At 39.7% G+C, this 23,884-nt stretch overlaps 2 protein-coding genes across 2 annotated transcripts; one reads left to right on the top strand and one right to left on the bottom strand.

The window, feature by feature from the left end:
• The first annotated feature begins 84 nt into the window (after positions 1–84).
• On the top strand, positions 85–11,145 carry slc30a9 (solute carrier family 30 member 9). Its single transcript, XM_029442135.1, has 19 exons — positions 85–231; positions 637–782; positions 1,659–1,850; positions 2,076–2,093; positions 2,191–2,238; positions 2,389–2,488; positions 2,783–2,875; positions 3,012–3,094; positions 3,815–3,873; positions 4,226–4,293; positions 5,642–5,800; positions 6,075–6,210; positions 6,300–6,339; positions 6,431–6,502; positions 7,356–7,463; positions 7,608–7,773; positions 8,542–8,671; positions 9,357–9,470; positions 9,626–11,145. The coding sequence occupies exons 2-19, from the start codon at positions 683–685 to the stop codon at positions 9,668–9,670; spliced, it is 1,731 nt and encodes a 576-aa protein (XP_029297995.1). The 5' UTR covers positions 85–231; positions 637–682; the 3' UTR covers positions 9,671–11,145.
• Positions 11,146–13,960: 2,815 nt separating this feature from the next.
• grxcr1a (glutaredoxin and cysteine rich domain containing 1 a) lies at positions 13,961–18,450 on the bottom strand. The gene is made up of 4 exons (XM_029442177.1): positions 18,052–18,450; positions 15,137–15,376; positions 14,979–15,044; positions 13,961–14,140 (listed from the first exon to the last, which is right to left on the bottom strand). The coding sequence occupies exons 1-4, from the start codon at positions 18,448–18,450 to the stop codon at positions 13,961–13,963; spliced, it is 885 nt and encodes a 294-aa protein (XP_029298037.1).
• Positions 18,451–23,884: the final 5,434 nt, after the last annotated feature.

The raw sequence follows: 23,884 nt of genomic DNA on the forward strand, positions 1-23,884 counted from the left end.
CTACGAATATTAGATGACCTTGCAGTGGTTTACAAAATATCGCGATACTAGTTGACGTAACACCAAAGCGGTTTACGCTCTCACGAGAAGACGGACAACGTGAAGTGTGGTCTCAGGTCACGTTTGTGTGTTTGTAGCACTTACCTTACGTCCATAGCGGCGTACCATCAGTTTAACCATAGATTCTCAAAATGGATACATATTATGCAGAACAAACCTGATATTACAAAGGTAATAACATCTAATTAAGGTACTCACTATTCAGTTCCAGTTTTTGAGCAAATAAAATGTTACACAGCACTTGTTACTTATAGCGACTAACGATGTTAGCTTGCCATGCTAGCTGGCTAGGTTAGCTAAGTTTCTGGCTCTGTAGTCGCCGGGGTTGGTGGCGCTGCAGCAGTGTTAGTCGACCGGTAGAGGTAATATTGTAATAGCAAGCTGACTAACAATGACACACATTTCAGTTGGACACCAATGCCAGCTGTTTTAAACATTTTAGTTTGTTGATAGCGATGCTAATGTTACTGCTTGATGAAACTACCAGCTGTTTCGATGTCTTCGTGGCGTTAATCTGTCTGAACTGGGTTAAGTTGACAAGCTAACGTGACAGTGACCGGGCTATATCTTACCCAGCATAGCAAGTTCCTGCACTTCGGTACCGAACCCCGCTACAGCGAGGATGTTCCCCAGCTTGGCCCACAGACCATGGCATGTCTTCTGCAGGGTCTCCTTGCAGCACAGGGCACCCCTGTCACAACGATCCCCGAGGCTCCCTCACGGTGAGAACATATTGTTTATTGAGTTCATTTATTTAATCAGACAGTATCATTGAGATTTAAGATCTCTTTTTACAACAGTGACATGAGAATAAGAACACAATCAGCAAAACGGAAACAAAACAGATACACAATAACAGTTATAAGAATATTAAGAAAAACTTCAGATAGTAAAGCTTTACAATCTCCAAGGGGAATGCAAGACTGTAGTTTGAGTGCAGTTTGCAGTTCTTTCCATGTAAAAGGGACATTTTACCTGAAAACAGTATTACTAAGGATTAGTGTGTACACAAGGGATATCTAAGGTTAAGTAGTTATTGGATCTTGTACTGTAGTTAGTAGATATAAATGGGAGAAGATATGTGAGGTTGATTTGTAAGCTTCCATATTAGGGGTGTAAAGCACAAGCTTTGTTACTATAAAATATTATGTTGATTCTTTGGTCAGCGATACCACATTTGCTGATTCGTCTTCGATTCAAATCATGGGCCTGTGATCGATTTAGAGACGATATTGTATGCTCATTTATCAGTCACTCAAGTGGCACACTTTCATGTTTAAGTGCAAATGTTTTTTTAGGTGCACTTGTACGGAAATGGTGACACTGACGTGCAATAGGAATTTTAAAATAAAGAAGTATCTTGAAAATGATATGTATCAATGTTTTCACTTTGTATCCATGTTATATGATATTGAATTATTGATCATTTAATCGATCCAGATCGATGGACCTTATAAACAGTAGAGCTTTATTAATGCATAACGCAAGATGGCTATTTCTTCTTCACTGTATCAAAGTGAATCTAAAGGCTAGTGACAGCTGTTCCACATTATGGAACTACTTGAAACAAACACGCTTGTCATGCATTCCATTGGTAGGTTGGCGGAGTGGAGGGATACATAACCTGTGGTTCAGCCTTCCGGACTGCCGTGTTGCTTCTCTAGGGCTGGGCAAGGTGCATTACTACTCTACCTCAGGCAGCAGTAAAGATGATCCTCCAAAATCAGCATCACATGATGATCCACCAGCAGAGAAGGTCCTGTCTGATGCTGCCATCCCAGTTTTACCAGGTGACTAACTTTAATGTTACCAAATACTGAATTTGTTGAGATATTTGATGTCTGTTCTTGGCATGTTGTGTGGCAGTTTATTGTGTACATCAATGTCTGCTATTTTACAGTGATGCACGATATTGTTTTTCGCCTATATCCGATATGCCAATGATGCATCCCTACCATTTTCTCTTTTTAAAATGGCTCAAACTGTTAACTTATTGCATGTCCTGTCAACATAAGCACCAGGAAATATGTCTGGTAAGTTAAAATGTTAAGTAAATATTTAGATTTTAAAATAGAAGAATTTTGTCTTTTGTTAACGTCTTTGATGACACTGAAATATTTGCACTTATAGGTTCAACACCTCTGGGACTGACTAAAACTGAGACAATTCAAGTGAAAGGTAATGAACAACATGAAACAGAAGACTTGCTGCATTACCCTTCATTTACCTCATATTTGTAGTGTCTTCAGAATGTGGGTGTGATTTGGGGGCTTGCACAAGAATACAGATGAAAACCCTGTACTATAATTCCCTCTGTTGTCATTGCAGTTCGGGCGGTCCTGAAGAAAAGGGAATATGGAGCCAAGTACACTATCAACAACTTTATCACAGCAGTCAGAGCCATGAATGAGTTCTGCCTCAAGCCAAGGTAACTCCTGGTCCTCAAATTAACTAAAGTTGTGATGGGCATTTTTAATCGATTAATCTACTAATGAATTCATAATGAGCACAAAGGTTAGTTGCAGCCCGAGTATTGAATGTTCGTCTGTTCAGTGTACCCATGTTCAGTTCTATCTGAGACGCTGGCCGTTCACATCACAAATTATTTTGAGTTAAGGAGTTAATAAGTAAACATGCTCAGTGATTAGCTGATATAAGACTGCCTAACATTGTTTAACTCGGGTCTTCCATTAATCTCTCTCTTCCCCTTGTGTGTTGACAGTGATCTGGAACAGCTTCGGAAGATCCGAAGGCGCAGCCCCCACGACGACACAGAGGCTTTCACTGTCTTCTTGCGTTCAGACGTGGAGGCCAAGTTAGTTCTTCACCCTTTTGCTTTACAACTCAAGAGATATCAAGAATACAAACACTATATAACTTCCAACAATGTATTTCTCTAAACACCCATTCTGATCGGTATGTTCTCATTTGTTTCTCTCTGTGACCATTAGAGCACTGGAAGTATGGGGAAGCCATGAAGCTCTAGCCCGAGAGAGAAATCTCAGGAAAGAAGTGGAGAGAGAGTACCAAGAGAGTAGGTTTTACATTTAATGCTGCTAATAATTTAGTATTAAAGCAAACATACTTTTTCCTGTTTCTGGCAGAGTTTTATGAGAAGATCATACCGTAGCTTAGCTTAGCTTAGCTTAGCATAGCTTAGCTTAGCTTAGCATAAAGACTGGGACTAGGGGAAAACAGCTAGCATGAGTTTACTAATTAACAAATGTAATATCTCGTTCCTATTCCAAACCCAAGTGTAATAAAACAATACTTTTTCAGTTTTTTCGGGGGGGTTTAATGTGCCGGAGTATTTCTTGGCTCTGACCAGTTGCCAGGCAACCAGCTCTATGAAGTCACCGCTCGTGGCCAATAAATCCTATCCTTCTACAAAATGGAGAAATCTTCTTTTTTTAACGCTTTGTTTTTTTTCTTGTGATTTAAACAACAACATTTAACATTAATTTGTGAGCTATGGATTTTATTACCGTCAGACAGAGCCCGGCTGTTTCCCCCTGGGTTTAGTCTTTATGCTAAGCTAAAAGGGGCTGCTGGTTGTAGCCTAATATTTAACAGACAAAAACTAGACTGTTCTAGATCTTCTCATCTAACTCTCCGCAAGAAAAGTGAATAAGCGTGTTTCCCACAATGTTAAAACTGAGCTCAAAACAAATATTAGCTCATTGTTTCAAATTATTTGGTCTATGAACTGTTGGACATACTGTTTTATTTGTATCTCTTATTTGCTGATCTCCAGATATATTTAGGAATCAACAGTTGTTGAAGGAATACAAAGACTTTTGGGGAAACACCAAGGTGAGCACTTTTATTCTTGCCTGCCGTTTTGTTTGATAAAATGATAAATTGATAAATTCTCCATCTCATGATTTATATGTGAAAGAGAAAGTATCGTGGATATTAGTGGTGTATTTGTATCTGTTACAGAGGTCACAGCGTCTATATGTATCACTGTCATTCATGACATGACCTTTAGTGTCCTGTGATGTTATTTGAATGACTATACTGTACTGTTCTACACTTCTCTGGTATGTTCTATACTCTGCTGGCTTGTTTTACCACACGGAAGAGCTGGAAATTCCCAATCATGTGTATATTTACTCAAAGGCTGGTTTCTAAATCTCCATTCTCTTTTTATTCGCCCACAAAGCCTCGATCAGGCCCGAGGGCAACTTTCCTAGAAGGGCCGGGGAAGGTGGTCATGGTCGCTATTTGCATGTAAGTTTGAATACTCTCGCCCTTGTTTCTGACTACTGTACTCGGCGATTTTACTGAGCTGCAGCGCACACAGCGTGAGTCTGTACTCGGCAGCGCTACTACGCACAGAATGTCAGTGTAATGTTTAGGAAACTGAACCAAAATACTGACTACACGTTGACATTAAACCTACTTTTGATGTAAAAAGTACCCTACACTGTTTACACTCACTGACAAATCTCTATAATTGTGAAAACTTGGGCATTGGGACCTCGTCTCTCATGAGATTCTGTGGCCGATTGGATTAGGATGATTGTGTTAGAGGACATGTGCAGTCACATGAACAGCAAAACGTTTCCTTCACTTATTAAGCACAAGGACTCGCAGGACTCAATTAGTTAAGTACTGAGTCGAGAGGTTCAGTGTGGGAGTAAATTATGTGATTCAGAAAAGCTGAAATACTTTGGAACAAACAGAAAGTATTTGAGTAGCTAAATGTGTTTGTCTACACCTAACAGCCACATCATCAGACCACAAACTATGTGTTTCTGTCCAGTGCAAGCTTCCTGATAAACCTGTAGACCTCCTCAGTCAGTGCGGGCTGTAACGTCGACATTCAAATTCTAAATCAACATTCAAACGCTGCACAGCTTTTCTTTAAGTAGTGTTTTCGTGTCTGTCCCATTCTTGTGAAGACGATGTCTTAGCAACGCATTGAGGGATGTTTTTCAAATTTGGCACAAACGATCATTTGGACTCAAAGATGAACTGATTAGATTTTGTTGGACAAAGGTCAAGGTCACTGTGACGGAGGCATACAACGGCAAGGCCGGATTTCTAGTTTCTTTAGCATGTCTGTTCATTGTGTTTGAACCCGGTATTTCTGCACAGTTGCAGATAAAGATTAGGTTGCACTAATATTAATAGTGTTATACTATTATTTAGAATTAGATTCCAGTGAAGGCTGCGTAGGATTGTTTCTGACTTGTGTGATCCAAACATTTCTAATAACTCCACAATTAAAAATGTAGGTTTTTATCTATCGAAATATTAAATCCATATTGTTTATATTAAGCCTTTCAAAAGCCCTTTTCACTGCGGTCAAAATACTGTTGGCTCTACCGCCTGCTGCACACACTGACGAGTTATATTCATTAAAAGAGTTTTCTTTTAGCGCAATGGCATCATAAAATATGAGGACAGATATTCATATCTTCATTCCAAAACCTCAATAGACGCTTTGAATGTAAAAAAACAAAACAGACATTCAGTACAGCCCTAGTCAGAAGAACTGTTGTCTATGTCTTAGATGACAAATGTTTTCATTGCCCTTCAAATGCTTCATCTACGTGTTGTTCTTTGTCCTCAGCAATGGGCTGAACTTCTTCTTCAAGCTCCTGGCTTGGGTCTACACTGGATCAGCAAGCATGTTCTCAGAGGCCATCCACTCTCTGGCCGACACCTGCAACCAGGCTCTGCTCGCCCTGGGAATCAGCCAATCTGTGCGCAACCCTGATGCTGGGCACCCGTAAGCACCACACCTTACTGTACTGTGGGAGAGAGGGGGAACGTGAGCAGTCCCCAAAGGAAAATGAGTCATTATAACACCAAATAGTAGAAGTATAGCTCAAAGACTACAGATGTAATGGCTTGCATAAGTAACCATAATCCTTTGCTTAGGGTAGATAGTGTGTATCCTTTACAAATAAAGGCGTTCTAAATGTTGTTGAAGGGTATGAACCGGTCCTGCTTTCGTTAAAATGACACCGTCAGCTTTAATGGAGACCCTACGTCTTTTCCAGGTATGGCTTCTCAAACATGCGCTACATCGCCTCCCTCATCAGTGGGGTGGGCATCTTCATGATGGGAGCAGGCCTCTCCTGGTACCATGGCATTATGGGATTGCTACACCCACAGCCCATGGAATCTTTGCTCTGGGTGAGTGTCTTGTGTTGACTCGAGTCTGTCATACAAGATATTTTCTTAAGGATGATAATAACCCAACACGTTGCGTTTCTGTGTCACAGGCTTACTGTATTTTGGCCGGCTCTCTGGTGTCTGAAGGAGGTAGTTTATCCAAATAAAGTGTTACATCTTTAATGACATTTTTACATAAAGTTGTACGTTTTGTACTGAAACATCTATTTCTATTTCCCAGCCACGTTACTAGTAGCCATCAACGAGATAAAGAGGAGCGCCCGAATACATGAAGTGTCTTTTTATGAATATGGTATGTAAAACTGAGATATTTCTGTTAATAGTGATGATGCCATTTACACCATGTTGATCAGACAGCAGTTTACCTTTACCTACCTAACACTGCAGGTAGCTGAAACCCTAAGATACAACAGTGTTGTGTGATGCCTGTGGCTGCAGAATGGCCATGTGTAAATAGAAATGTACTGTATGATCTCTCTGACGATATACTAAGGAATGGCTCAAGGTGTTTGGATCTGAGCAGACCTCAGGTTGGGCAAATGGCCAAGTCAGATAAAGTACATTTGATTTATATAGCCAAATATCTCAGCTGCCTCAAGGTGCTTTACAATATATACAGCATACGACACCCTCTATCTTTAGACCCTCGCGTTGGACAGGGAGAAGGTTCCCAAATAATATCACCAGGGAACAAATGTAAGAAAGCAGCTGAGGTCCTTCTCCCTTTTTTTAAAAGTAAATTATACATATATTAATTATACCGCCCTTTTAAATTATAAATGGAAATCGAACAACAAGCAGCAAAACTGATGCACATCATTCACACAAATAGGAATATGAAAAACACACAGAGGCAGAGAGAGACCAGAGGAGAGGATGAATCTCCTCGAGGACGGAGAAAGTAGGTCCGGGACCGAATGCACCTGCCTTCAGTAAAGTGAAGCCAGGTGTTTTCTGTCATTCAGGCCGAGTTTATTTGCGTTTTGTAAAGAAAAGAAGGAAATCCGATCAACCATCATTCTGCTAAACACGCATATCTGAGAATAAATGTTATGTAGATTTACCAAATAGGTGTGAAGTGATTACATGTTGCTTGACAATTCAGTGTAAATGTGGTCCTGCGTTGTGTGTGTGTGTGTGTGCAGTAATGCAGAGTCGAGACCCCAGTACTAATGTAGTGCTGCTGGAGGATGCTGCCGCCGTGATTGGAGTCATCATGGCTGCCAGCTGCATGGGGCTCACGTCACTCACAGGTAGAGACACGGACACATTGTAGGATGAGTTCATATTTGACTGCTTCTTTTTATAAAATCTTTTCTTCTTGTACTTTGCTTTTTTTTTTTATTCTTCTTTTGATAAAGTACAATCAGGATTATTGTTCTCATGTGTCGTCCCAGGTAACCCTTACTATGACAGTTTGGGCTCTCTGGGCGTGGGCACGTTGCTGGGCACCGTCTCAGCCTTCCTCATCTACACGAACACAGAGGCTCTGCTGGGTCGCTCCATCCAGCCGGAACGTGTCCAGAAGCTCACGGAGTTCTTGGAGAACGACCCTGCAGTAAGGTCAGCAAATGAGCAGGCGCACTCTGGCGCACGCACTGAAGTTGATGGAACACATTCGGGCTTAAAATAGACCATCTGGTATTTACTGGTGTTTACATGCAACCCTCTTTAGGGACAGCTGTAAACGGAGCAGTGCGAAGGGATCCAGTTTAATGCCTGTGTCACATTATGCACATGCGAGAAACAAACTTTGCTTTAGGAAATCAAACGTTGTGATCTCGTAACCAGTTTCATTGTACGTCCATTACTTTACGAACGCATCGTGCTGTAGCGGACATTTGGGCTGAGCGATTTGTAAAATAATATCGTATTGCGATTTTCTTTCTTTTACTTATATTGCAATTGCGATATGATTCACAATATTGGAGGGAATTATCGTTTTCATTGAAAAATATATTTATTATTATTATATTGTGATTTATTTATTTTTCTGAGCGGATTTGTACCAAACAAAGATTTTTTTCTTACGTCTGTAGTATACGATGTGTTGGCCGGGACATCTCTGCAGGACCACAATACTTTCACAGTAACTCAAAATAGTATTTTGACACACTTTTGCCTTTTTAACAAACATTTTGCCTCCTGTCATTTGGATATTGCACTCGTCCATATTGTGACTCTGATAAAATCCTGATCATTTTTTCATCCCTAGCGTAAATCCACTGAATTATCCAGTAACACATTTTGTTCTCGGACTATGTTAAAGTATGATTTTTCCACCTACCTAACCTTAATAATTCCTGATGTGCTTGATGTTACTATGAGCAGGGCCATCCACGATGTGAAGGCCACTGATCTGGGACTCAGCAAAGTGCGCTTCAAGGCGGAGGTTGACTTTGATGGCCGAGTGGTGACACGATCTTATCTGGAGAAACAAGACATTGACCAAATCCTTAATGTAAGTTTTATATTTTCTTATGTAGTTTAAAGCAGCATCCTTTTTCTTTAATGTTGAACTTTTTATTCCTGTTATTTATGGTATAACATGTCTTGTTTATGCCATCATCACAGTTATGAGTTGTAAAAGAGTGAACAAAATGTGGTCATTTTCCTGACTGTACATCTTGATGTACCTCTTGATTGCTGGAAGCGCTGCTGCACATTACACAAGGAACCTTTCCAACATATCAGCCCTCACACTTCAGCTAGCACACTGACTTTAAAATCTCCTTTGCATGTGTTCTCTGGGCTTTCCTCAGCACAAATCTGATGACATTTTCAAAATCGGTCATGCCGTTTGACTGGAAATTGAGTTTTTCTCACCCTATATTAAGTCTTTGAGGCACATGAGACTACTGTTTTTCTTCTTCTATATATTTCTTTATATTTGAACAAAAGACAGTAGTCCCATGTGCCCAGAGACCTCAAATATAGATACATACATATGCAGTGTGCAGACATTGAGGATTTGAATCAGTTGCCTCCTTATAGTCGGAGTGGTCCTAACCCAAAGAAAAGGTGTGAATTCTTTTGTCTTGTGACGTGTCCTTGACATTTGCTGTGCCCAACAAGCATCCATAAAGCTTACCTTTTATCTTTACTGACTCAAGTTAAGTGTGTCCCTTTTTTCCCCCTCTCTGCAGGAAATCCAGCAGGTGAAGACCCCGGAGGATCTGGAGAGCTTCATGCTGAAACACGGGGAGAACATCATTGACACCCTGGGGGTCGAGGTGGACCGCTTGGAGAAAGAACTCAAGGTACTAAAATATAAAAATTATCCAAATTGTTGTCTACAAAATGCCTCGAAACTCCTTTTTTTTTTACCATTTCAGGATTGTATTCTTATATTTATTTATTGGAATTCATCAGCACAGCACAGGTTTGTATGTAACGCTGTTTTGTTCCTCCGCAGCACCGTAACCCGGAGGTCCGTCATGTAGACTTGGAGATACTATAATTCCCGACGGGTCATCTGCTGAAGGAACATCCTGCTGTAACAAGAAGAGGAAAAGGTGAAAGGATGGCGCAGCCTGCCGCCGCTATCTGCCTCCAATCCTGACCACAAAAAAAAAAACCAAACCTCCATCTCCGCACAGCTCATCGAGTCTTACTGTAGAATAGTCCACAGCCATAATTGAGGACAGTGATTGGGAAATAATCGTGCTTTCTTTGTGTTGCTTGAATTTCAGTTTGCCGAGATTTCAACCTGCCAGAGATGCCACTTTCAAGGGTTTCTTGCTGAAGACTAAGACCCGTCATTGGTCCCCTTGAATTTTAAGAGACAGTCTTATCTCTGTTGCGGTTCATATTGCATCTATGACAGTTTAGTCTTCTGGGTGCTTGATTGAACTCACATTCCAGCATTAATGTGTTTTTTGGATTTGGTTGAAAACATGATGGCTTCAAAATGAAATCACAGAACAGGACCAGTATCATTTACTAGATGTGATGCTTGAACCACAGTGATAGTGTTTCCTTCTTTTAGTACCAAGGAAACCTCCAGAGCTACATATTCAAACAAGATTTATTTAACTGACAATATTAGACTTAGGTAAAAATAGAGGAACTGAAGACGGCACAATGCTGATGCAGCTTCCTTAATCAAGACGATTTGTGATGAATAGATTTTATTGCAGGGAGAAAAATACAAATGAAACAACATTATTAAGACTTTTCATTTGATTGTTTGTTAGTTTAAGAGTGAACTAAGGTTATTGAGCATCCGCCTATGCAAAAATACATAGGAAAACAATATATTCCTGTGATGTTGAACTAACAAATGTATAAATGATCCATTTACTTGACATGTTGATCATTACACATGGTCATACTGAACGAGTGAACACGCTAAAACAAATGACATTATAGGCAGTGGCATCTCTCTCTCACTTCATTTCTCTCTGCCGGTTTCAAAGATGCAAACTTTGATGTTCTCCAAGTTTAGTCACTTTGCCTTTTTGAGGCTTGGCAGCTGATCAGCAGGCGACTGATTGTACTGATCCAAAGATGACGTGATGGAGGGATGGAAACTTCCAGTGTAAATAAGTCGTCCATAATGATAAAATGTACCAAACGATTGGACCAACCCCCTCTCAAACAGGTTTTTAATCATTCAGGATGTCACCCTGTACAGTATGTATCAAACCATCTCCTACTTCTGCTGAATTATCTGTGAAACATACAGTGACCTTTTGCTTTTCATTCTGCATTTACTTCAGTCAGTCACAGCCGCAGCACGGGATACACCTGCCTGCTAAAGCACGTTACTCTGCTTCAGGGGGTCGGTCGGAGCCATTTCATCTGTGGGGAGGGTGGATATATATTTTTTGAAGGTGTGAATAGTGTAATATTTTCCCGCTGGCTGTAACATGTTGCCACTGCTGAAGGAGTTGGAATAAATTTGTAATAATTTATTAAATTATTTTGCTTTCCTTTTCTGTCATGTGGTCATATTTAATGCAATGCTTCATGTGTGTGTGTGTCTGTGTGTGTGTGTGTGTGTGTGTGTGTGTGTGTGTGTGTAGTATGTGATTTCTATTATGGAAGACATCACTTCTAAGGGGGTTGGAGATCTTGAAGGATCTGGATCAAATACACGACCCGTGGAACAGCAAAGGGGGGGTGCATTTTCATGCCTCGCTTTTTTGATTGGAGGCCTGTTTCCTGTTTAAAGCTCAGATGGTTGACTGGAATGTAAACCCAAGTCCATTAGATGCTGCAGTTGTAGGGAGGAGAGAGAGGGGGGGGGCACTAGCCTGTACGCTGACGTCAATAAAAACAGTCATTTCCAACCAGTCTGCGCATTGACCGACCGTTCAAAACATTACGCACAGCATCGCGGCTGGACCCACGCTAGACTACTCGACTGAAATAATTTTTCGCCGAACCCGGAGAGCAGAGACAATGCGGACAAACACCATTGCAGGTTTTTACACCATTGAATGTTGTCTTAACATTTTGGGTGTTGCGCGCATATCAGTGTCATGTCTCGTCATACCATTCCTAAGTCAGTTGTGCCAGCTGCCCATCTTGTTTCCTTTCATGTCTCCCCCTCCTCACAAAAGAAAGGATCGCTTTTGCACGTTTTATTTAAAAAAGAAAAACGCAGATGCTCAGGCTGATGTGTCTCTTTATTATAAAGGACGAGGTCGAGACGCGCCTGTGACACGTCTGGAGTGGAGATCACCAAACACATCTTCAATTCTTCCGCACATCACATCGTCTCTTCAGTATTATTCATGTGTTTATTTTGTGAGCGGATTTAAAGAAAATGTAGCTCTTTTTGTTTTTTGTAATGATTTTTTGATCCATCCTGTTTTTTCCTCTCCGATGTTTTCTTCTCCAGAAGCCCACAGGAGAGGGCGCAGTAAACCTGCACAGTTGGGGTCTCAGATTTTCATGCAACCTCCCCTCCATCACCACAAGCCTGCGGTTACAAAATCCCAAACCCCATTACTCTTCGGTGCGGAATTGAATTAAAGAAACGAGATGTTGTGCAGCAATGTAATCATCTCCCATTACCCATGTAGAACAACATCATCCACCTTCTTCTTTTTTCGCTTTACGCACCGTTTGTGTTTCCTTTCCTTTTTCATTTCTTTTTTTTTTCTCCTAAATAATCGATTTTGTTGCTGTTTCAATCACAGGTGCAGGAGCATCTAGAACAATCCAGGTAATGTGTGATGGCCAGGGAAAGGTCTTCATGGCGGCGGATGAAGATCCTCATCACACTGCTCTACGCTTTTAGCCTCTTTACAGTGCTGCCTTGTCTAATCATGTTCAAGCAGCATTGTACAGGGCTATGACAGCATAGAGAGCTGAGCTGCTCGGCCGCTGCGTTTCTCTGACCCTTTGGATGGCAGCCAACAAATGACATCACCCGTTAAAAACATTAAACGGCGAGGATTGAATGTGAGGATTGTTGACAACAGATCAATGTGTCTTTTAATGTTCAAGCTGATGTCGTCTAAAACTGAAATGCATTGCTTTGTTTAAGGTTAAAGAAAACTGGAGCACATTGAGTTCTTCTTGTGGTTGAATTATTCAACTGTGCAGCCAATACATTATTGAACCAATTAGTCACATTGCATTGTGCTTGCTTCTGGATTAACATATGTGTGCATCTCCTGTATTACCATTACGTTGGAGTCTGAGCTAAGCATCCCCCTTTTCCTAAAAAAAAATCTTTGTAATTGTAAATACAATTTAACAACACTTACTGCTGTCCCTGAAGGTATTTCTAGAATTGTTTATGTCTCTTCTTCTAACCTTCTGGAGGAAAGAATATTCTGTTTGCTGCACAATAACAAAGATTTCTGCGTGTACATTTGTAGACTAGGACGGCAACTGACAGTTATTTTCATTATCGATTAATCGCTTGGTCTGTAAGGGGGAAAATAATTACAATTTCTCACAATTACACATTTCTAAAGCCAAATGTGACATCTTCAAATGTTTTGTCTTTGTCCAACCGACATGGAGATATTCAGTTTACTATCACAAAGAAGAGACTTCAAAAACAGACAAAGAAAATCAGCAAACCGTCACAGTTGAGAAGCTGCGGGGGCACTTTGGCTTGGAAAATGACAGAAACGATTAATCGATCATCAAAGCAGTCGCAGATTCATTTTACGTTACTCGAGTAATTGTTTCAGCTTCGATGTAGAACCGGAAATATATAATGTACAATTAAAAAGGATTGAAATTTGTTTGATTCCTTTGATTTATTTGAATTTAAGTGTGTGTTCCATACTTTCCTATAAACACCCAGTTTAGGAGGTACACCTCATTTTGAATGTTTTCTATGCGTTTGATCCTCTGTGAGCCGAGGTCCAGTTTCATGCCCTCTACTGGCTGCAAATTGAGCCCTTTTACTTTCCCTCTCTGTCCTGTGTCTCCAATCTCCTTAACTCTGTCTGATATGGGATCAGTAATGAGAGCATTGTCAATGAAGGAGCCTCCTCACTGATTCAATAACAAGCTTACCAGAGGTGAAACTAGTTCATGGCTCCTTGGTGGACAGACGTGTTTACAGACTCAGCCAGAAGAATCATAAAGAATTATATCAACAACACCAGATCCACAAATTCATAGATTTTATTACAAATGGTTTTTTTTTTATCTTCTTTGCTATCAGTGGCCATGGAGGACGAGTCCTGCTGTGTTTCATTGCACTGCCTGTGTTATACAGTCCAGTTGAAAGTCCCAGAGAGGCAAGTAAGGATTTTGGGTCAGGCACTTAACATCCTCAGTGGCTGCAGTTCACACAGGGCTGCAGGCCGTTCTCGTTGCAGGAAGTGCACTTGAGGGCTTTGAAGGAATCTGTGAAGCAGTTGCGAAATATGGACATCTTGCTGCCATGGCACATTGGGCACGGGATGAAGGCAAAGCCCCCACAGGTCTGGCACGTCTGGGGCTGCTGAACCCTCTAGAAAAATGCATAGATAAATATTTACTATCCAGATGAGACTTCAAACATTGAATACTGACACCTGAAACATATATTCCCTGTGCAAATCATGGCCCTGAAGCCCACATATTTGGTGATACAACATTTTTAAATAAGCTGAATTTGGTACAAATAACTAATATACAATTTAAAAGGAATAGTCTGAAAACCTCCTTTCAAATATGAGATTCAGCTGAGGTTTAACTCTGCAGAGATAAACGCACATAAAGCCATGTTGCAGGCCAGTTCTGGACTGATTAGTTTATGCATGACCTTTCAGAGCTACATTACTTTTTTTTAAATATCCCTGCAGTGACTGGAATGCATGAATTAAATGTCATAACACTGCTATGTATTCGCTTATGAAGACAACCAAGCACTGAGAAAAGGCCAGTGCTTGTATGACAGAAGTTGCTGTAGCTCAGTGAGAGAATCTCGCTTTGTACCACCACGCGATCCTGTTCTGCGTTGGTGTGTTTTAAACAAATGTGTTGGAGGCAAAATCAATAACACACCCTCCATTATTGATAGTAATTCATTGATGTGCATGCATCTTTTACATTGCAGTTTGCTCATGTTTTATTGATGACACAACCGGTGATAGGGAAATGACTGCTCCTGTTTGCACCGTGTTCATCTTAGTGACTTTGGGCAAACACAAAGAGTTAACATACATAATTACCTTAAGCTTTAATATGATATGTGCTATACATGAAACACATGACTAATCAAACATGTTGTGTTTAATCCAGTGGTACAACCTGATTCACACCATCAATTATTCATAATGTGAAAAGCAAACACTGTAAAAACTAACCTCGATTTTTGTCAGAAGATCTTGAAGCTCTCCCGATTCATTCATGCCTAGTATTTTCTCAGCACCCTGAAAAACACAATTCCATATTTAATGAACTCAGTGATGTGGATGTAGAAGATATTGTCGTCAGATAGCAAGCAGTAAGAATAAAAGCTGACCCCAAGGTAGTGTCCGTCAATGAACACGACCGGTAATGAAGGAGGTTCTCCCACACGTTTGCACCGCTCCTCCAACTCTTTTCCGTACTCGTAGTCCAGGGCGATGTTCTTCTCCACAAACCTCACCCTGTGGTTCTGGAAGATCTTCCGGACCAGCTCGCAGCGCTCAAAGGTTGTCCTCACCACACGGAAACTCGTAGTGTAGATCACTATCCGGCCAAATTCAAGAGATAACTCCACCTAAGAGGGAGGGAAAATCCTGAATGTTAGTACTTGATTCAGTTTTTGTATTTGTTGTTTTCCATAAGGTTCAAATTAACTACAGAGATTTAAAACAAGCCTCACAACAGCAAGATTATGATGTGAAATGTCCACAGATGTACTTCAGATATTAACTTCCACTCTTGTGTTCACTTATTGGAACATTTCTTATGTTTGGAATCACTTTTCTAATACTTTGTGGCTAATGGCTTTGGCAATGCTTAATAAAGCAACAACAACATTTCTACATGCCTTGATACCAAATGGAAAGGATAAACACCAACCTAGGGGATTTTTATTGCACGGCAACCCAAAGTTTGCTCTTATTAATGACTGATGACTGATTTATAATATAGATAAAATAGCTCCTTTTCTTGAACCGTTTGAATACAGTCATGATCCTAAGCTATCAAAAGTCAGAATCAAGACTTAAGCACAAAATGTTGACATTGTCATTTTTTTTTTAAAGAGTGAAAGTGCTATCACATGTTTTAACTATTTTAGAAGTTATTTATTATTCGCATAGCTTTCAAGAAAGTATACCATGAATATTTATTTATATTTTATATTGTGCTCATCTTCCCTTGCTGACAGCCTTTGGTTAGCATTTATTTAAACAGAGTTTATAAATCAATTTACATTAAGATTAAGATATTAAAAGGTATTTTCTTTAAATTTAGTCAAAGTTATGTTTTTATTGAATGCTACTGAATTTGAAAGAACTGATAGTGTTACAAAGTCTGCATAATATAACCACACAGTGCTAAATATATCATTTAAAATAAATAAAACTTCATTTTGATTGGGATGAAAACAAAAAAAATTTTTAGTATATATGTTCTATTCTGTTACAAACTAAAATGTAAGGAGTCTCCGTCTGTCGGTCTTTCTTTCAATTTTCTAGACATCCGATCGACTTTGCACCTGGGTGTATTGCCCAAAGAAGGAACCCAAGGAAGTGCAGTGTCGAATACATTTTTATTAGTAGTGCGTTATTTAACTGTAGTGTATCGAGCGTGGACTTCTTTTAGCCCTTTCATGGAAAAAGTCTTCGATCTTTGATTTCAGCTCGTGAAAAATGGGAGCAAAAAGAAAAGTGTTGCGTTTATGTTTTTGCTCAGTGTATATTGAACTCTTAAGAACTGAGGGGAGTGTGACACTAATAACAAGATCCTTCATTGGAGAAGACTATCTTGTATGATAATTGACAAAGCACACAGGGCACACAGCCACAAGACACTGCATGCAAAATCTAACATAACAACATAAATAAATGGAATTACAGCCAAAAAAGTTACTGCAGATGAAACAGTAGCAATTAATATAGCCAGTGATGCATGACGTCCACTTTAGTGAACAGATGAATAATTGTAATTTCCTCCCAAATATAAAATCAATACTTTGACAATTTATGAATTATATGATTTCTTAGTTGTTACTTGATGTCACCAAAAAATGTTATAACTGCAAGGGTCTCTTTCCATAGAAGGATTGGCAAGGTATTGATGAGCGACTGGAAGTTTCTGGCTGTCTGTCTGCCATCTTGGTTTAGAGAAATTTATCTTGCACTTACAACAGCTTGCCACTGAGTAGCAGTGTATGGGATGATACAATAGCCTTCACTTTAGTGGCTGATGTGCAACTATACCAAAACAGCTTTTGAATAGCTGTCCACTGTAGTGACCTCGATGCATGAAAGGGTTAACTGTTACACTGAATGGTATGCTGGGTACAGCTCGATCTCCATTGATGTTCTTGTGACACGTAAACTCTAGCATTGCTAGGGGATGCCATTAAGTCATGGCAGGTGTAATACTCAGGACCCAGGGAAGCGCATTGTTGAGTGTAAAGTTGTTTGGATGAGCAGTTCTCGAGAAAGCTCCGAACAGACATGTTTTGAACTTTTTGAAAATGCAATGTGTAAAAACACCTAAATGTTCCTTTAGGATAAGATCAGTCTTTCGTAAGCATTTAAACTTCTCCCAAGAAGAAAGACTATTGTGATGAGAAGCTTTATTGAATTAACTGTAATGGTGTTTGTTCACCTAATACCACTTTGCAGAAAAATTGCTTTTTTCAATATGACCCTCTACATCACCTTTTGCATCGGCACACGAGCCAAAGAGTTACCTCAGAATAACAAACACTTCTTCCTGCTGTGATACTAGAAAGTGCAGAGAAGTCATTAACCTGATTAGTTTCTCTTGAAACACTTAACGAAATGCATCATTAATCTTTAATTACTCTGTGACCTTGTCTTCTATTGTGAGCTTGTATCCCAGTCATACAGTTCCCACCTGTAACTAGACTTGAGGACGGAGACGCCACTGATGGGAACAGGTGTTATACAGATTCTATTAAACAACTAGAAGGGAACTCGGAGAACACAGACCTCTACCAAGGGCAAATTCCTTATCTCGCAATGTTAACCAAACTGAAAAATAATTTATGTATCCACCCGTGATTTCTGTCTACTCCAAAATGTAAAGGGTTCTTGGTCCTTGGCCCATGCTACACCTTTCCACCAAGTGTCACGTAAATCTGTCCAGGAGTTTTTCCTTAATCCTGTTGACAAACAAAGAAACCGAACCGAAAACATGACCTCAATTAGCCGAGGTAATAAGATAAAACTAGGCTCTGTCAGGTGTACTTACACTGTTGGTGTTGGGAAGGTTTTCAAACAGCGTCTGACCCGCGCTGACTTTGTGCTTAACCCCTCTCACAGTCCCATTTTTACTGAGTATGTTGACCCTCTTGGTGGTGAACATCCAGTCCTTGGTGGCCCCTGCATACATGAGCAGTTCATCAGGCTCACACTCGCAGTCGTCCAGCTCAGAGCCCAAGTATCCATACATGTGTCCGTCTCCACTTGTAGACGGGGTGCTGGCCCGCTCCGCATCAGAGCTGCTGGTGCAGTCTGAATCCAGGGAGTCTGAAGGCCCCTCATCCTTGTACATCTCTTTCAGCACCCGGCCGCTGTTCCCCGAAGCCACGCGGAACCTCACCCGCTTCTGTGGCTTCTCCTGTCCAGCCATTAGCATCGTCCCCTCCATTGCAAACCCTCTGCCACATTACATGGTCCCCCTCAACATTGCAGCGTAGCTCCTCGCTTCTCATTCGGAGGTAGACACTTAGCTCAGACACCCTAGTTTGTCCCTCATGGATTACTACCGCGATTAATCCTCTCTGTTTGAACAGATCTAAAAACGACGGCGAGCCTGTAAGCTGCCTTACAGTCAGACTCACACTGCCAGTAAATAATACATGCATCCCTACCATGGCAACCTAGCAAGCTAATCTCAAGTAAAATGATAGTTGTCTTTGAATTATTCATCACAGTTTACACAGTTTTCACCAAAGCTTTGACAGAAGACTTTTAATGGAGTGACTTTGTGTGCTTTAATCAAACTAACAAACTTTTCTTCCACTTGGGATAAGATGACAGCCAACGCAGTCAGGCAACAACAGCTTCTGCGTCAGCTACATTTCATGATTCACTGCAGTTATATTGTTTTTTCCCTACTGGTAGGCCTATAGTAATTGATTTAAAACATAAACAATTATTAAAATGTCAGTCTGCTGAAAACAATACACCTACTCTCAACACACCTTAGTTAACACAAACAACGTCGTATGGTTGGTCCACCCTTTGGGTTTAGACTAAATATATCAACAACTATTTGATGGAATGACCTGGAATTTAACACACACATTCATGGTTCTCAGACGATGAATCCTAAACACTTTATAGAGCCCCTGAATTTTCTAGTGACCAAACATCCACAAAGCTAATGCCATTCTCGTCGGCCTCTGCAGGTGCTTTGTGTTTGGTGCTAATTAGCGGAATTATAGCATGCTAACACGCTAAACTAACATGTTGAACTAGTTTATGTGCTAGTTAACCAGTAACACTTTAATCTTAGTTAATGGCTAGTTTAGTTTAGTTAACATTATACTTTGCTAAGTATCAGCATATAAGCATTGTCATTGTCATTGTCAGGATGTTAGCATGCAGAAATTAGCATTTAGCTGAAAGAACTGCTGTGTCTCACAAAGAAGCTAGCATTCATGGTTGTAGTTTTGTTTGAACATTTATATTGTTATTTATACTTATAATTTGTGTATAATTATGTTGATAAACTATATCTTGTATCTTTTTATTCTTTTATACGCACTTTCTTTGAACATAGGACTAGTCAGATTTATTTTGTTATTGCATTTACCTAGGCTAAATTTGAAACGTTTTATGTTTTTGGCTTTATATTGTTGACAGTTTTATACGTTTTAACTGAATTTGTTTCAATTGAAATGACAAATAAACTTGAAGCATGGCAAATTTAGATATAGATTTATATACTTTATAGTCATTGCTCCCATTAGGCTACTAGGCTATTTTAAGGTGATGCACTTTAGCATCTATCCAAATAGGACAAAGAGAAAGACAAAGAGCAAAAGTGGATAGATAGATAATGATAAAAACGAATGTACAGTAACATACTAGAACTTATATTTCATTGCAACGTCTGTATTATTATTCACTATGTAGGCTACAGTTAAGGAAAGGAAAGGAAAGTAGAGTAAATTAAAGGAAAGAAAAGGAAAGGAAGGCAATAAAGGAAAGTAAAATGTACTGTGACACCTTCCAAACACATGCATTCATGAAGTAAGTGGATATTCCTTGACTGCTTACTGTGTTACACCCACAATTGGAGTACAGGTGTTCACTGGGCGTCCTCAGAGAAAAAGGAGGAACAGACCATATAATATGTCACAGTGACACAATACAGCAGCGTGTCCACAGAGACACCTCGGCCAGTTTTGTTTGTGTCACAGGTGATGTAGCAGCTCCCTGGAGATGTGACACGTCAGCTTATAGCGCTGACAGCACCACTCTGTTTGAGTGCTACAGTTTGGCCCCTGAGGTACGAGCTACACACAGAACCACACACATACACGCATGGGAACAGGAACAGCATATCATCACCTGTTCCTGTCACATCGTGCTGATGATTAGAGAAAATCCATCTGGGAAAGTGTAATGTGTCTAACTAAGATTTAGTGACATCCTGAGACTAAAAGAATTATGAGTCTGGCTCTGTTTCCAAGTCTTATTGATCTGAAGTGACTACTTTAAACCTTTAAGTTTATACTTTAAACTTTTAAGTTTAAACTTAAGTCTTTTATTAAAACGGCATCACAACAGCTATTGCAATAAGGCTTTTTAAGACTGGTAATATATTATTATGGTGACTTTAAAACTACTGCCTGAGGAGCTAAGGATGGCTAAATCATTTTTTATTTTTTATTATCTCATCTTAATTTTAATGAGTTGTTTTTATTTTTTATTCTATTGCCCTGAAAATCTAAATTTCTCAATCTTGTTTGATAATAATAAAAGGGTTTTTTACATTAAGGCATGTGCACATGTTCTAGTATAAACTCAAAATACAAGTATAAACCTGAAAATGAGTATAATAGGTCCCCTTTACTGAACACTGCACATGTTAGACCAGTTCTTGTTTTTCCAAAGAGATCTCTGTCTGTGCTGTTTAATCTGGGCTTGTCTCACTGTTCTGAAGTGGGTGGGGCTCAGTCAGAAAAAGCTGATTTCATGTATTTGTGTGGGCCCTCTACGGGATTTAAGCAATATTTGACTCAAAACCAATGACTTTTTCTTGGTTGTTGCTTATGTTGACATGCAACTGACAGTTAAAGGTGCTCAGTGGAGTTTACTTATTACATTCAGTGTTACTCATCAGAAAGCACTGTGTGTATCCTTGAGGTCTAGTTAACATGTTGGGTGTATTTACTTCCTCGTAAAACATTTGCAAAGCCAAGTCTTCAACCTGGATATCTGAAATCCATGTGTACTTAATTGCAGCCCTCTTCTCCACTGCATTAGCTGGTGCATTTCTGTATTCCGTGTGTCTGTGACTCCTTGTTAGGAAACAACAAACAATAGAAAATGTTGCTCAATAGCCCTATTAGAGAAACTGTTTTTTAACATTGGAAACACCAAACCTGGAAAGCTCCATAAAAACGGAAAAGTGGAGACTTTTTTTGGGACAAAATGTTAAAATATAGAATTTTAGAATATCATTTGCTGGTTTAGGAGCCGCAAACCAGTTTGTGTTTCAGTGGAGGGTTTTAGTGTCACATGATTGCTGTTTTCAAATTGTGAGGAAAATTATATCTTTTGTGGATGAATGCTTAAAGATAATGAATACTGATTCTACACAAAGCAACAGCATATTCTATTCTATTCTATTCTATTACATTATATCATGCAGTCCTGGTGCTGGGTGAGAGCCTACATTTTGAATTTAGCAGTCAGTGTCTGGCTAAAGCTGCTTATGTTACTCTGCCTGCCAGTTGAACATACTGTTCTTATAATTGGAATAAATCAGTCATGGTCTTTACATATCATTTTCATTTTAATTAGTTTTCTTTTTCAAATATCATGGAGGAGCAGTTTCTCAATCATCCCTCCCCCATACACTTAGCACTTTCAGTTGCAGTGAAAAACCTCTTCCAGAAAAAGACCAGACACATGGATACAATTACAGTGAAACTACAATCGATGAATTAGGATAAAACACACGTGACAACAAGCAAACTATCTTGTTTAGCCTACTGCGCAGACAGGACGGGACATGCTCTAGAGATCAGGGAAACACACCCACGCCATGTTGGGCGAAGCAGCCATTTTATCTAATTTCAGCACATTTAGACTAGAGACCACAGAGATAGTGATGGTATATCCAACCTGAAGAGCTTATCCCTTCACCCTTCTCATCTGTAGGGCCACCTCAACTGATATTAAAAAGCAATTTGAAATGATAATACTTTAACACTCTTTAATTTCACTGCTGTTCGGCGGCTCGGCTGTGACTGAGTGGAAGAAGTCAAACAGTGCAGGGTGATGAATGGTTTTAATTTTGTGCAGATTGAATAAACAGATGTAGTCATAGATTGCCAGCAGGATTTTTATGTTAACTTCATAAAATGAGTGATTTGCAGTACATTTTTGAACTGCTATAGTAATGCAGAATCAGACACTGCTGGGGCATGAGAGAAAAGTAGAATTATTATAATAGGTTATTTATTCCAACTCTTACCTCCTATAGACCATGAAGGAATGTTTTTGAGCAGGTTCGACAAGATCCAGTACACATGAATGAACTATTGTTGACAGGGTATTAGGGAAACTGACTCTGCAATGACTCACCATTTGTGAATAGTTGGCAAACCACCTCATCCCTCCCTGACTACAGATCAACGTCCACAAGGGGGCAGAGTGCAATTCAATTACAGCAAAATGTCACACTGCCCAATCCTTCTCACAAGAGCTGTAGGCAAGGAATGAAGGATGCAGCTGCAGACCCAGCTTGGTTCGAGAAGCAGTGATTAATGATCAAATCAATAACACAAGTATTCAACCCAAGTGAGAGGGAGCGGGATTAATGTATCCTGAAGAGATTGAGATTTCAAGAAATTACTACAGAATTGCATCAAGGTAAAATTCAGGAGATTGCGGTTGTCAGTACCATGGGAAAGATATCAGTAAGAGAAATAGCTGGTACTTTTCCTCTGCAGTTATCTGGATACCCCTTTGAAAGCATGTGGAATAGGATCCAGTAAAGCTGTTGCAGGGTTTAAGCCGCATGATTTCACCCGCAAAAGTAAAAATCTAAATTAGGTTAATGTCATATTAAATGGTTGGAGTATAAGAATCAGATTTGGTCATCTTTACGTCAGAACATGAAAAAGCAGACACTGGGACCATTTGGCTGTGGCTATCTCTATTATCCCCTGTCTTGATCCTCTTCCTTTTCCTTAATTTGTGCAAACCTTCCTTTCTCAACAGCAGCAAAGTAGCTACTAAAGGCTGGTTATTCAACCAGACTTTTGTTTGCTATCTCTGAAGGTCGGACGCTGCTAACATCAGCATAATGTGGTGTAGAGAAGGAGCATTTTAAAGATGGGTTGATGAGACTGTTTGTACTTCAGAGGAGGTTTTTTCAGGCGCTTTTGATTGATGAAGTTATGAGCCAGACTTTACTTTACTTAGCCCTTTTCTTTAACATGATATTACAAAGCAATTTGGAGATTCAGCTCACTCATCTGTTTATTCCTCTTTGCAATCAAAGTTTTAAAAATGTATTCTGTAGGAGGCATGAACAAAACATTTACACAATTCCAATAGTTTTTGAGACATTCACCAAAAAACTAAAAATGTTAACCTCATGGTGGCGCTAGAGGAAAAGTCTGGGAATAATGGATATCTGTATAAAATATCAAGGCAATCCATCCGAGCATTGTTCCAATGTTTATGTCTAGAGTGATGAGTGGCTTTATAATTAATTGTAGTTTATTAAGTGACTGCAATTGATCAGAATACACATATATATGTATAAACATGTATATCCTTTCAACTTCCTCCTGACACAAGGTATTTGGGGAAATGACATTTTTCTTGCTTAAGCT

The sequence above is a fragment of the Cottoperca gobio genome, chromosome 10, assembly GCF_900634415.1.
Source record: "Cottoperca gobio chromosome 10, fCotGob3.1, whole genome shotgun sequence".
NCBI classification, from domain to species: Eukaryota; Metazoa; Chordata; class Actinopteri; order Perciformes; family Bovichtidae; genus Cottoperca; species Cottoperca gobio.

Bases quoted from the DNA above. Each gene is read 5' to 3' on its own strand.
- slc30a9 (XM_029442135.1), top strand. From the start codon at position 683: ATGTTCCCCAGCTTGGCCCACAGACCATGGCATGTCTTCTGCAGGGTC. The intron at 6,340-6,430 runs GTAGTTTATCCA...TCTATTTCCCAG, and splicing joins CTCTCTGGTGTCTGAAGGAG to CCACGTTACTAGTAGCCATC. The intron at 7,464-7,607 runs GTAGAGACACGG...GTGTCGTCCCAG, and splicing joins GGGGCTCACGTCACTCACAG to GTAACCCTTACTATGACAGT.
- grxcr1a (XM_029442177.1), bottom strand. From the start codon at position 18,450: ATGGAGGGGACGATGCTAATGGCTGGACAGGAGAAGCCACAGAAGCGG. The intron at 15,377-18,051 runs GTAAGTACACCT...CCTCCCTCTTAG, and splicing joins ACCTTCCCAACACCAACAGT to GTGGAGTTATCTCTTGAATT. The intron at 14,141-14,978 runs GTTAGTTTTTAC...GCATTTTTCTAG, and splicing joins ATCTTCTGACAAAAATCGAG to AGGGTTCAGCAGCCCCAGAC.